The sequence below is a fragment of the Lithobates pipiens genome, unplaced genomic scaffold (genome assembly GCF_037356315.1).
Source record: "Lithobates pipiens isolate NorthernLeopardFrog02 unplaced genomic scaffold, aLitPip1_a1.2 Scaffold_28, whole genome shotgun sequence".
In the NCBI taxonomy this organism is placed as follows: Eukaryota; Metazoa; Chordata; class Amphibia; order Anura; family Ranidae; genus Lithobates; species Lithobates pipiens.
The window spans coordinates 99,858,191-99,872,582 of NW_027507789.1; the positions used below are offsets into that span (position 1 = coordinate 99,858,191).

At 38.7% G+C, this 14,392-nt stretch overlaps 1 protein-coding gene across 1 annotated transcript; it reads right to left on the reverse strand.

Moving 5' to 3' along the window:
* Positions 1–1,346: 1,346 nt before the first annotated feature.
* On the reverse strand, positions 1,347–5,385 carry NEUROD2 (neuronal differentiation 2). Its single transcript, XM_077459484.1, has 2 exons — positions 5,139–5,385; positions 1,347–3,140 (listed from the first exon to the last, which is right to left on the reverse strand). The coding sequence occupies exon 2, from the start codon at positions 3,133–3,135 to the stop codon at positions 2,080–2,082; it is 1,056 nt and encodes a 351-aa protein (XP_077315610.1). The 5' UTR covers positions 3,136–3,140; positions 5,139–5,385; the 3' UTR covers positions 1,347–2,079.
* Between the last annotated feature and the right edge of the window lie 9,007 nt (positions 5,386–14,392).

The window sequence follows — 14,392 nt, forward strand, 5'->3', positions numbered from 1 at the left end:
CTATTCTATTTGTCGTTTATTGCTTTCAGCCCAGAGGAATAACCATTTTGTTTATCCCCTGATGCCCAGCAAATATGACAAATGTTCAATATTTATTAATTGCCCTCTATAAAGCCTTTTAATTACAAGTTAAACCAGGCACAGGAGACTCCCAGCTGTTTCAGCAGGGCTTATATAGTTGGACTGGATATTCCTACACCTAAACAACACACCATGAACTTTCTACCCCCAGCGGCTTCGCCTAGTCTGTCGCCAAAGGAAAATACATAAGCTTTTAGGTCAATTCAAATAAACACAATCGGAAATTTTTTTTTTAATATTTATTAATCTGAGTTAAAATTGACACATACACAACACGTCTTGTGCCCCCCACGCACTAACTGACCATTTTTTTCTCTACAAGTTTAAGAATTGTCAACACATCAGACGTCGCTCTTCTGGAAGTGTAAGCGTTAAAAAAAATTACATAAAAAGGAAATAATAATAACAATATAGACAGTATTTGATCAGGTGGCACAGATAAATAAATACATTATTGAATACATTATTAAATAAAAATACACTGAATTTTTCATGAATGTGCATGAAATACTAATACCTTCTAATGCACTTTTATGATAGTATATTAAAATAAATACACAAAATGTATGACATAAATAATAAAAAGAAAAAATATGCATAAACATTAGGGCAGGTGAAAAAATACATTTTGCATATTGCTTTTTTCCCTCTCCTTTTGTGTCTTTCTCCTTCCGATGCACAACAAGAAAAAATATTTTCGGCATGTAAAAATCTTTTCAGACATTTAAAAACATATATATTAACACACAGTTTATAAAATAACATTTAGTGGTTAACAACAAGTTTTTTTTTGTTTGTAGGAGACGGAAATGTATGTCACGTGTCCGTTTAACCTTTTGATTGCCAGAAGGGGCTCTGCATGGCATTGCTGTAAGCTCCTCTTGGCCAAGTTAAATGGTTCACTAGAAATTGCACATTATAAGAGTTTGCTTGGTCCCTATTACAATAAACTTTATATAAATTTAAATTTATATTTTGCATAGATTTTCCGTTTGTTTTCTATTTCTTCCTACTTTTTTTTTTTTTTGCATTTTATTGCTTGAAAAAAATATTTCTACACTGAATTAGAATTTAGATTTTTTTTTTGTGTCGGTGGATCTGCAGATTGTAAGAAGGAACTAGGAATTCGTTTAATGGTTCAATTTGGATTGAAATCAATTTTAAACAATTTTGTTTGTTATGCATGCAATATATATATATATATATATATATATATATATATATATATATATATATATATATATATATATATATATATATATATATATATATATATATATTCTAAACTATTAAAGGGTTGTTGATTGATAATACAATTCTAACTACAACAACGTTGGTTGACTTTAGCTGTGTTGGGTTGCAACAAAATAATTAAGAGCAATAATACTAAAACATTGCTTGTATATTGCATCTCAGGGGCGGACCCAAAGGTTTTGTAAGCGCGTAATAGCTTCCGCACGCTAAGATATGGAAAAGGGGACACACCTATGATTTTATCATATATAAACAAGTGCTTAAATCCAGATTACATTCTATGTGCAAACATTATGTGAATGCAGGTATCTATGTCCTTCATGGAATGGTTGTGAACAAGTGGGAGGGCGTGGATGTGCCTCACAATGTGCAAGCTTTGGGGTCAAGAGTGTGTTGTTCCAATGCAATAAATTACAGGACATCTAAAAAATGATGTTTCTGCATAAATTATGATTTGTTAGATATTAGATTAACTCAAGAAAAAACTTAGAATTGTGCATTAGCTCAATCTGCTGGATTGCCTACATTGGGGCCTCCAAACAAATATCATGAATCTAGGATGGCATGGTCATTAGGAACAACACGCGGGTCTCCAAATTTAACTCAAATGTAGGACAGAAGTTCCAGCATTATAAATTTGGCTGCATGAGAGATTGTCCACCAGGCCCTGTTGCCCCACTGGTTCTTCCAAATTTATTGGCACAAGTTGTACAGTCACACATGAGAAAATTGGAACAGGACTGGTCAGTTATGGAAAAAAGCATTGAGTTCTTCATACACCGGGGCCCTATCGTGGTGGACGTGCATATCATAAGGCAACAGGTTCTCAGAGTGGACCCCACTGCGCATCCCAGAAGATCCAAATAGTAGGCTATGTCCGGAAGGCCTTGAGCCTGGCAGGGTAGAATAGTGCATAGAGTAGTGGTAGTTTTTATCGTTGTCCGGTGATGAGTCCTGTTTGAGGGAGAAGTTGCCATTAATGCACAGTGGTGGGCTTAAAGGGGCATCATACTCAGAGCTGTTATAGTCTGGGGATGTATTACCATAGATGGACTCATATGTGGCACAGTAGCCGTGGCTCCGCAGAGCATGGGAGCTGGCTATTGAGCTTGACTGACACTGGGAGCCTGAGAGCCGGGAGCACTGGTACGAGTAAGGGTGCATGGCAAAAGAAGAATTCGGGCCATGATACCTCCCAGCATCCTGACCTTGCTCAGTCAGGAAATTCCTGGAGTTCAGCTGCAGACAGCCGGCCACCAGGTTGGTGGTGGGCTGAGATAGACCCTTGCACAAGGTTTGCACATAGGCGACTAGGTCAGGCCTTTTTCCAGACCTTAAGATCTCAGAAAGGGCCCAGATGTAGTTCTTAGCAAGCCTGAGGGTCTCAATCTTGGACAGCTTCTGGGTCTTGGAGTAGCATGGAACGACCTTCCTGAGATTGTCCAGTGCGGAGTTGAGGTCGTGCATGCGGTTTCTCTCCCTTGCGTTGGCCTTCTGCCTTCTCACCTTTGACCTCTCCATCCTGGCCTTGGTCATTTTTCTCTTTTTCGGCCCTCGTTTTTTGGGCCTGTCCCCCTCATTCTCCTCTGTCCCTTCCTCCTCCTCTTCCTCCTCATCATCTTCCCCACCAATATCTCCATCGTCCTTGCTTTCACTTAGCGATTCCTCTGTATGGACATCCTGTAGGCTTTTCTCACTCTCATCTTTGTCGCTGATATCCTCATCACACTCATCTGTCCAGGAGGCAAATTTTTGCACCTCAGGAATCAGACTGGTGTCGCTGAACAGCCTGGTCAACATGATTGCTGGGGACAGAACACACACAACGTCAACACCACAAATCGAGTACTCGGAATGTAAGTCTCACTAATATCAAAGTACATTGGATATAACCCACAGATTACAGTTATAAGTGTTACAAAACTAGATATCTAAAAAAAGTTAAAAGGTTGTTTTAAACATTGGATCATGCAGAGTAAATCTATCAATATGAGTAGGGTAGGTAGTACAATGGTATCGCCTGGATAACTACCTTGTCACCTAGATTTATTTTTTTTCCTAGATTTTTTTTTATGTACATGTTTGCATGTGTAAAAACTCACCATGTTCACCATCATGTAAACAATGCAGACAAACATATAGCAAACACGATGGTAAGTCAAATATTACTGCACCACCAGTCAATTTCACTATTCCTATTAAAGCTTATTGATTTGTGCTAGTACATTAATGCAAAAATCATGGTGGCCCAGGAATGCTATATATGTTATATAGGCCAGGGTGACAACAATGGAATGTACCTGTCACGCCAAAGGGGATTATATAAGGGAGAAACGTGTTAAAGCAAGGTGTGCATAACTATTTAGTAATGGCTGTCTATTCCTTAAGGACATACAAATGCAACAAATAAATGCAATATTCATTAAATGGTTAAGTAGATAGTATAACATTTCCTAGCTTAGGTAAATATTTTAACATTGGTTTTAGAATATTTTTTATTTTATTTTTTGCCCGCCAATATAGGAGATTGCATATGATAAATAAAAAGAATGTACTTATAGAGCACAAGTGTCACTGCCATGTCTCCTTTGCATATCTCATATACAAACTAGAGACCCCTTAAAGAACTTGATCATCAGTGTACTGTAAAATATTATTACAGCTGGTTTGACTCTTCTCTATGTGCCATTCTATAGCTTAGTATGTATGCACACAGCCTATTCTTTTATCTGTGTGCTAAGAATGTATCACAATAATATATCCGTATGATATAAGACACCCAGCCCTATAAAACAAGTCTTTCTTACAGAGCATGATTAGAATTAATTGTCTTTCAATTTACCCATTACCGTTCCAAATTAAACCCTGTCAAATAATGTTGATAGATCCAATTATTATTTCATTATAGGATCCCTATTTCCCTGCCCCTGTGTTTGTACGGCGTGATGGGGCATTTCTACGATATTGGCTAGGTGGGGAGCACACAGACAGAGCTCCCAGATGATCCAGACTGACAGACACCTCCACAGACATAATATAGACACCGACTTCACATAATGTCTACAGAAGAGAAATAACATGACCTAATGACAGCTGGTGCTGTCTCTCTAAACTAAGAAAATCTCTAGTAATGTCTATAATACAAATTAAAACGATTTTTTAAATTACTGCAGAAATGTTCGCAGGTCAAAAACACCTTTCTGGTTTTGCAAACTGCCGTATAATTTGTATTCAAGCATGTATATAGATTTACATTTACTCTGCAGACTGAAAATCTGCCGATCTGAATACAAATGTATGCAGAATGCAACGTATTGCCTATATATATCTATATATAGATAGTATTTAAATATAAATATATATATATATATATATATATATATATATATATATATATATATATATATATATATATATATATATATATATATATAACGTTTAAAAATAAATAAATATATATATATATATACATATATATATATATATATATATATATATATATATATATATAAAACACTCAGTACATATCCCGTATACTTGTATATCTGATTAAAGAAGACGAGATCTGCATTGGAGAGCATTGTATTTCCTTTGCCAACAGCCCGTCATTCAATAAGTGTATGCGAAGATCCTGTAAGCTCCCAGCAAAGGAAAAAAATCGGATGAGATCGCCGGGGAGACCAAGTCCATCCGAGAAGCCCCCCCATCCGTGCTCCTCGGAAAGGTGGATAGTGGATGCCATGAAATGGGGGAAGAGGTTCTGTGTCTTCCCTCTCTCCAAGCCTTCTCTGCTCCCAACTTACCTCCAGAGCAAGGCGCTAAAGAAATTTATGACATGGTTCGCAGCATCTTCTGGGAGTAGAAGAGTCTCCTTGAGGTTCTCAGGCTCCTTCAGAGTGCAATCCAAAAGGAGGAGAGGGTGGCATGTCTACCGAGTCATGGTACCAGCTCTGATGCCAGGCCATATGGTTGGCACGTCATCCGCGGGAGCGATCACACGGGAGCCTCTGATTGACGTGCGGTTGGATTGAGGGAGATTTGGGTCCCTAGGGGGGGAGGACTTACCATCTGTCACTCTTCTAAAAAAAAAAAAAAAAAAGAGAGAGAGAAAAGAAAGAAGAGAGGAATATATATTCTTACAGTCTCCAGTTCTGTGAGCACTGCAAAATGGGGCAGAGGAATGCACACACCGAGAAGGGGGGCACGTTGACTTGCCCACTTAAAATAGAGGGTGTGTGCCCAAATAAGTAGACATGGGAGAATGGGGAAGTTATAAATAGGTAATTTAGAGGGAGGGGGATTGAGTGTCCGAATAAGGGAGGAAAGTGGGGCTTATTTAAGATACAGCAGAGAGATTGGCTTCTCTTTATTAGGGGGAAATAAAAGAAGGGTTAGGACACAGCTTGGTGCCTTTTATAGACAGGGCATGGGTATGTGAATTCATTATACATGCTATGCAACTGTGCATTTTCTCTGCTGTAGGGAAAGATTGCTCATTAACAGACATGTAGATACAATATAATATAGACATAGATATTAGCTGAATGGATAGATAGATAGATAGATAGATAGATAGATAGATAGATAGATAGATAGATAGATAGATAGATAGATAGATAGATAGATAGAAAAAAAAAACACACAAGTCCATCTAGTTCAACACACAGAAAAAAATAAAATAGATAGATAGATAGATAGATAGATAGATAGATAGATAGATAGATAGATACATAGACAGACAAATTATATGATTGAAGACAGATCATAATCGTATGAAAATAGGATTTACTAAGCCATAAGTGTGTGCATCACTGTATCTACATATGCTACACAGAGTGGGACTAACTACATAATCATATTCATATAGTATTTTATACAGGATTTATATAGCACTAACAGTTTAATATTTACTATGCACCCATGATGCGCATAAGTAAACACTTGCACAAGTGTACATTTGGCAAATTCACTGGCAAATTCCCTAACAGCTATGGGTTATATACACCCTAAAGTCCCATTTACACTATTGTATTGAGGAAATGCATGTGTAACCTCAATGCCCTGCAACACACATTACATGCATTGCTGCATTGTGATACCATTCATTTTGAATGGCACCTCAACACACTAGTGCAATGCACCTGCATTGCAGTGTGCCACAACACATGGTAGTGTGTTGCATACATTACAAAAGATAAGTCAAAACTGATTTTCAGGACCTTAAGGTGCATTGGCAGCCCATTAATTTTATTAGGCTGCCCTAATGTAACACATGTTGATGCATAAAGCATGTTAATGCACTGCAAAAATGTAAATTGGACCTCAAAGAAAATGTGATATCTAATATTTTGGATTTGTATGACATCCCTTAGCCATTTTGCATTATCATTTTCTGCAAGAAAGAGACACCATTAAGTGCCCATTGATCTCCCTAAAGATGACTACAAAAATATGCTTAAAATGAAAAAGACATATTCCTTGCAGCGCAGAGGTTACTGCAGTGCACATGTGTAATATAGTTCATATGTGCTAAAGTGTAAGCTTTGACCACAGCAAGCTAGCATACACCATTTCATCCAGTGCTAATGGAAGTTCTAAAGATAAATATTCATACATGTGCTGCTTTATTTACTCGCATAGTACAGCATACCAGTCTTTTGGAGCTGTCCCTTTGTTTGTCATACCTTGGTGAGCAATCATGGTGTTTGTCAGATTATATTTTTTTTAACACTCTAATTTCTTAGTGCCTCTTATTTCAGTATGAGGCCGAAAAGCAGTATTTTTTATTTAGAATTTTGCTTGCACACTGCAAACTAGGGCTTCAAAACAGGCATAAGATATTATTGTACACTTTAGTGTATCAGTAAGTGGATTGTGAAGGTGTAGATCCACATGCTCAAGAAATCAAATTGCAAGATATGCATTACCCTCATAGCAATTTCTCTTTGTTCTTGTGTGTTTGGTATAATCAAATGATGAGGCCTTGTATATCCTATACTTTATCAGTGTAGAGCATGAACATTTGAATATACTTTTTATATATATATATATATATATATATATATATATATATATATACACACTCTTACACATTATGCTTTCATAGTGACACTTGTGAAATTACACAAGAGCAATGATCAGCATGTACTAAATGAAAAAACAAGTAACTTTTTTTTTTTTTTTTTTTACAACTGAGTGACATCTCCAGTCATAATGTCTAGTCAGTGAAGGAGTTAATGAATCAGGTGCTGTTTCTCCCAGCTGGCAGGGAGGGTTTGGTCCACAGACTCCCAGCTCCCTATGTGTGATCACCACAAAGAGTGGGAATCTCTGCTGCTCCCCATCTACAGAGATGTGTGAGAGGTATGGAGGAAAGAGATTTGGAGACTTGCCAAAAATCTGCTACAATAAAATCACCCCTCACCCACATCACACACCTCCCCCTCCCTCGCCCGTTCACATACATCCCTCGCACACATACTCATACACATAGACAATGTGTACATCGAACACACAAGCACATAGATTTGTGTATGTATGTGTGTGAAGAAAAAACAGTCTAATTACTGGCAGAAGCACACCAGAGGTATGACTGGTTGATAAATACTGTGCCAACATATGCAAGAGAGGAGGTTGACAAACAGAGGGGCATTTGTGAAAGTCGTTCCTTGCAAATATTACTGCTTATTCGTTGATCTAAAAATCACAGCAAATCTTTGCAGCATCTGAACACTTAAAGCTGCAATATTAATGTCACATAATGTACTCGCATAAACTCAAGTCTGCAGGCCAGTTTTTATAAGTTCCTCTTCAGCTGCTTTGTTTCATGTTGATATCTAATATGCAAGGTCATTAGGATATTTAACAGGGTTTAGAAGAGAAATATGGCTGTAATATAATGGTGAGTTGCTGTTGAAAGGGAAAACTGTATCATGCCCTAGCTGCTTATCGACAGTACAGACATTTGCATGGTCACACAAGACCTCTGGGACTGATATTAGCTCTCACTTATCCTCCGGTTTGGAGATTTCTCCATCCATTGGAGGTAATTGGCAGGCTTGTTTACCCCATATACCACTTTGGGGGCTAAAACTCTGCAGATCATACTCTGCGGCTGTGCAATCTACCAAAAGAATATTTCCATACCATAGATTCAAGATTGATAGGTTGGATTTTTGGTCTTATATGGGTTGCCTCTTCCTTCTTTCTATGGACCCCTTGTGGTAGATCTGATGGGGGTCTTGGTGGCACCACTAGTGGAGTCAGTGCCAGACACACAGCAGCTGATCCATTCCATTTGGTTTTAACTATGCGGTTATGTTCAAATGGTGTCATTGCTAGTGAAAAGTGAATACAAAAAGGGGAAGGAATACTAAACCAGTAAACCTAGGCGGGACTTTAGAGGCATGGGAAACAACAAAGAAGTATGAAAAACAACATTTATTGAAAAGTACATAGCATGAACAGAACATTAGGCTTTCACCGTTAGGCTTCTTCAGGACACAAACAAGGTTCTACAGATAGCAAATAAAGGGAACGGATCTCACTGTCTGAAAATAGAACATATAGATTTTAAAATCAAAATAATGATACAACATATACATTTAAAAAATGTTAGTCTGTTCAATAAGAAAAAGCCATGGCATACGTGGACACATACAACACAGGAACAAAAAAAAAAAAAAAAAGCAAATACCATCAAGATCTATACAGAGGCAAGTAAAGCCAGCCCAATCTGACAAACAGTGTAAAATAATAAAGTTATCAATCAAGATTGTAACCCCCTACAGATATACTTATATTGAGCAAATAGTAACAATAATCATAAAAAGAAAACAAAAAGGGGGGGGGGGGGGGTTACCCGCTAGCAATAGAGAGGCAAAATTGGCCACAAAATTCTGAAAGACGGGCAAAATGATACAAAAATGTTGACCCAGTACCGATAGTAGGGCAAGTTTTTTGACAATGTGGATACCAACTGGGAAAATTACCCAGATACAGTACTGAGGAGCTGTCCACAATATAGGGCAGAATCTATAATGAGGGAGCAAGACAAAAATCAGAAAGGAAAAAATGTTGAGTAGCAAGCTAATACAGTTAGTAAGGTTGAATAAAGACACCAGTCCATCCAGTTCAACCTGAGTGAGTGTCTACAATTGTCTCCATCCCTGTACATAGCACACTCACATCAGTCCCTACCCTCAAGTAGCCTACAATCCAAGGTCCCCATTCATATATTAGGGCCAATTTTGAACAGAAGCCAATTAATCTACCAGCATGTCTTTGGAGTGTGGGAGGAAACCGGAGTACCCGGAGGAAACCCACGCAGGCACAGGGAGAACATACAAACTCCAGGCAGGTAGTGTCGGTGAGAGTGCTACCCACTACACCACTGTGTCGCCATGATGTAATGTATTATAAGTATCTAAATGCTGGTAAGGAAAAAAATAGGTACTTACTTCAAAACTAAAACACTATAACGTGGCCCCTGGGAGACAGCCTTGTGCTGGTCTCAGCATGTCTCTGAGCGCGGTAGCTATTAACCCCCCTGACGGTATTCCCGAGTCTGGCTCGGGGTGGAATTTTTATACCAAAAGCAGTAACCCCGAGCCAGACTCGGGACCGCATCGCTGGATCCAGGAGGATGTTTACTTACCTTCTCCCTCGGATCCAGCGATGTCCCTGGGCTGTACGAGCGAGCCGTGTCTCGCTCCATCTATCACGGAGCTGATCTCCGTGCCCTGCGAGCGTTGCGACGCACGGGGACGGAGATCGGCGCCAAATTCAAAAAGTGAAACACTCACTATACATACAGTATAATGTAATCTTACAGATTACATTGCTGTATGTAATCATTTCACACCCCCTTTGTCCCTAGTGGCCTGCCCAGTGTCCTGCATGCAGTTTTGTATAATAAAGACTGTTCTTTATGCCTGGAAACTGGAGATTGTCCATAGCAACCAAAACTGTCACTTTACGTCAAAAATGATTTTAGACCAGCTAGAAAACAGCGATAATAAATTGTAATCACTTGCAGAATTGAGCGATAGCGATTTGTGCAGAGATCCGTCATCAAATACTGAAAAGTAATGACAGTGAAAATTCTGCAACTGAGCAAATTTCAGTGTTTTTGATTTGATTACATTATTGAATAATTTTTATTATTGTTATATTATTATTTGGTACAATTATTTATAATTATTTATTATATTATAATTTATGATTTCATTTTTCAAACTTTATCATACCTGGGATGTCTGCTAGACTCTGGTTTGGACAGATTTAAGTGAGTTATTCCTAAGAATTACAGGACTACAATATAAAACGCCAAATTTTCATGCAAAATAATTGTACCGCATTTAGCACCTAAAATCCTAAATAATCGTACCGCCAGGGAGGTTAATAGCCCTACATAGAAAATTGTGCCAAAACGGAGGACTAATCGGCATACGGACGGTGACGTCATCCGAGGGCGACAGCAAGAAAAAAGGCGCCAAAAAAACAGATGCAAGCTGCACAATCCTCATGGGGTAGTGTAGGTGGGCCACATTGGGCCCCACCCAGACCTGTGCATCCCCATCCGCACAATCCCCACACCGGAAAGAGGAACATAACCAGCACCGAAGAAAACACAAAGAGCCCACCAGTCGCCACAAATGCAACAGAGGAGCACCCCAAAGGGTCGGAAACATGCTTAACCGTAACAAATGAAACAAAGGAAAACAAAACAAAAAGAGGTCCTAGAATGGAAAAAAGATCTGTAATAAGTCCGTAGATGTATGGTATCCACGGTATACCAAGCAAATCCCATAGACAGACAAACATAGATAAAAATTCTTGACGCTTGAGAGGGGATATGATTTCAATATACAAATACCATACTGGTGACCCCACAATATAGATCTATAGGGAAAATTAGAAGAAAAAAGGTTTAACTTTAAACTACGTAGAAGGTTCTTTACTGTTATTCCCTGTACACATGGCCAGACTTTCCGACAGAAAATGTGTGATCGGATCGTGCTGTCGGAAAATCCGTGTGTGTGAGCTCCATCTGACTTTTTTCATCGGAATTTCCGACACACAAAGTTTGAGAGCTGGATCTAAAATTTTCCGACAACAAAATCCAATCATTTAAATTCCGATCGCGTGTAGACAATTCCAATGGACAAAGTGCCACGCATGCTCAGAATAAATTACGAGACAAAAGCTATTGGTTAATGGCATGTTTATAGTTCCGTCATATGTGTTATACGTCACTGCGTTCAGAATGATCGGATTTTCTGAAAACTTTGTGCGACCGTGTGTATGCTAGACAAGTTTGGGACAAAATATGTCGGAAAAAATCCAATGAATTTTGTCATCTGAAAGTCTGACCGTGTGTACAGGGCATAAGAGTGGCAAGGATGTGGAATTCCCTTCCACAGGTGGTGGTCTCAGCGGGGAGCATCGATAGTTTCAGAAAACTATTAGATAAGCACCTGAATGGCTGCAACATACAGGGATATAGAATGTAATACTGACATATAATCACACACATAGGTTGGACTTGTGTCTCTTTTCAACCTCACCTACTATGTAACTATACTGTAATTGTGCATTAATGGATTTTTCAACAATTATAAAAATATTGTTTCCAAAAATACAATTGATTCATTATGTAATTGCAATATAGCAATACAAATCATTTTTATAGTGTAGAGATGTCTTATTAACCCTAGATAGGATTGCATCAAAATAAATACAATTATGAAAAACAATAAAATTAACAAAAATATATAAATAAATATGAAAAAACAAACAAAAAACAACTGGGTAGGAATACATTGCCCTGGGTACTCATAACAAATTAAGAAATACACACAAAATGTATTACAAAAGAGTATAAACCAAAGCTTGAGGATTTTATGCATACATTATTAGCATCAAGTAGTGTCTACAGAGAAGGCTTAAAACGTAACATGTCATTCAAGCCCGGATAAAATGTAGCCCCGTAGATCATACACCCATTGGGTCTACCTTTGGAGTACCCTTTTATCAAATACAATAATTTATTTATACATTTGTGTTTAAAAGCCACCTGATGGCCCATGGTGGTATTTAGTAGGTCACTAGTGGCATAGTACACATGGTCCTTTATCCGTTTCCAAAATGGTCTGATCATTTTGCCAACACAGAAAGTTCCATATTGGCAAAAAATAATATGAATCACACCCCTTGTTTGGCAAGAGATATGATGCCATAGGGTATGAGTATGGCCATTTGGAAGAGGGATGAAGCCCCCCTCCATCAACAAATGATGGATGTCACAGGTCCCACAATGGAACAATCCTACTTGGTCCCTTTTATTTTGTGATTTAAGGTACTGGCTATGTACTAGGCGATCTCTAATAGACCCAGAGTGGCGAAAATGAAAATCTCAGGTCTGGCTCCCAGATATTTGGCAAGTGTGGAATCTGTGGATAAGATGTGCCAAAGTTTTTGAATAATAGATCGTATTATATGATGTTGCTCAGAATAAGTTGTAATAAGCCTTACTGTATTGGAATTGGTCTTTTTAGATTGGGAAAACAAAGCTACATTTCTAGAACAACCTAGGGCTTTATTAAATGCCTTTTTTAACCACTTCCCACCCGGCCAATGCACATATACGGCCGGGTGGGAGCCGCCTACTCCTGATATGACGTTCAGGAACGTCATTCAGGAGTAGCGGGATCGCGCGCGCGCGCAGCGGCGCGATCCCGATGCGCCCGTGTCACCCAGACACGGCGCATCTCAGATCGGCAGGAGGGCTCTGTGATTGGCCCTCCTGATTACATGACGGCCGTGTCCAATCACGGCCGTCATGTGATGTAAACAAACAGCCGGTTGCTAGGCAATCGGCTCCTCCTCTCCTCACACAGAAGTCATCGCTGTGGAGAGGAGAGCAGATCGCTGCAGCCGGCTGCTGATCAGTGAGTATGAGCTGCTTTTTACAGCTTTTTACTCACTGATCACCAGTCTAGTGTACACAGTAAACACACCACACAGTAAACACATCACACAGTATAAACACAATGTCCCCACACATGTCCCCAAAACATACATGTCCCCAAATAATAAAAACACATGTCCCTAATAATAAAAACATGTCCCCCACATATGTCCCACTAAAATCACATGTCCCAATGATTATCTGCACACATATGTACGTGATCACCTGCACACATATGTACATGATCATTTGCGTACATATGTCCGTGATCACACAAACCAATTATTATACACTTAACGGATTTTTTTTTACCAAAAACATGTAGCAGAATACATTTTGGCTTAAATTTATGACAAAATTTGATTTTATTGGATTTTTATTGAAGTAGAAAAAAGAAAATATTGTTTTTTTTTTCCAAATTTCCGCTTTTTTGCGCTTATATCGCAAAAAATAAAAAACGGAGTCGTGAATAAATACCACCAAAATAAAGCTCTATTTGTGCGAACAAAATGATAAAAATTTCATTTGGGTACAGTGTAGTATGACCGCGCAATTGTCACTGAAAGCGCTAGAGCGCTGAAAGCTGAAAATTGGGCTGGGAAGGAAGGGGGCGAAAGTGCCCTGTATTGAAGTGGTTAAGGATGTTCTGCCGTATCCTATGGCAAGTAACCATTCATACAAGAGATTGGCTTCCTGCTTGAAATATACCTCATTAGAACAGTTCCGCCTCAGGTGTAAGTATTGGCCAAAGGGGATACTTTGTACCAAAGAATATAGGTGTGTACTCGATGTGTGTAATATCCTGTTCCCAGCAGTAGGCTTATGATAAAGTGATGTGTTAATCTACCTTCAGTTCCAATATTAATGGTAACATCGAGATAGGCAATTGTTGTTGTGCTCCATTGCATTGTAAACTTAAGGTTGTACCTGTTGATACTGAGCATTCTCATAATAGGAAAAAGTCTTTCAATATAACCATCAACTCCTGAAGAAGAACATGACCATAATTTTAAAACGTGTTGGGACCTCTCCTCAGACTTTCCTACGGAAAATGTGCGATCGGATCATGTTGTGGGAAAATCTGAC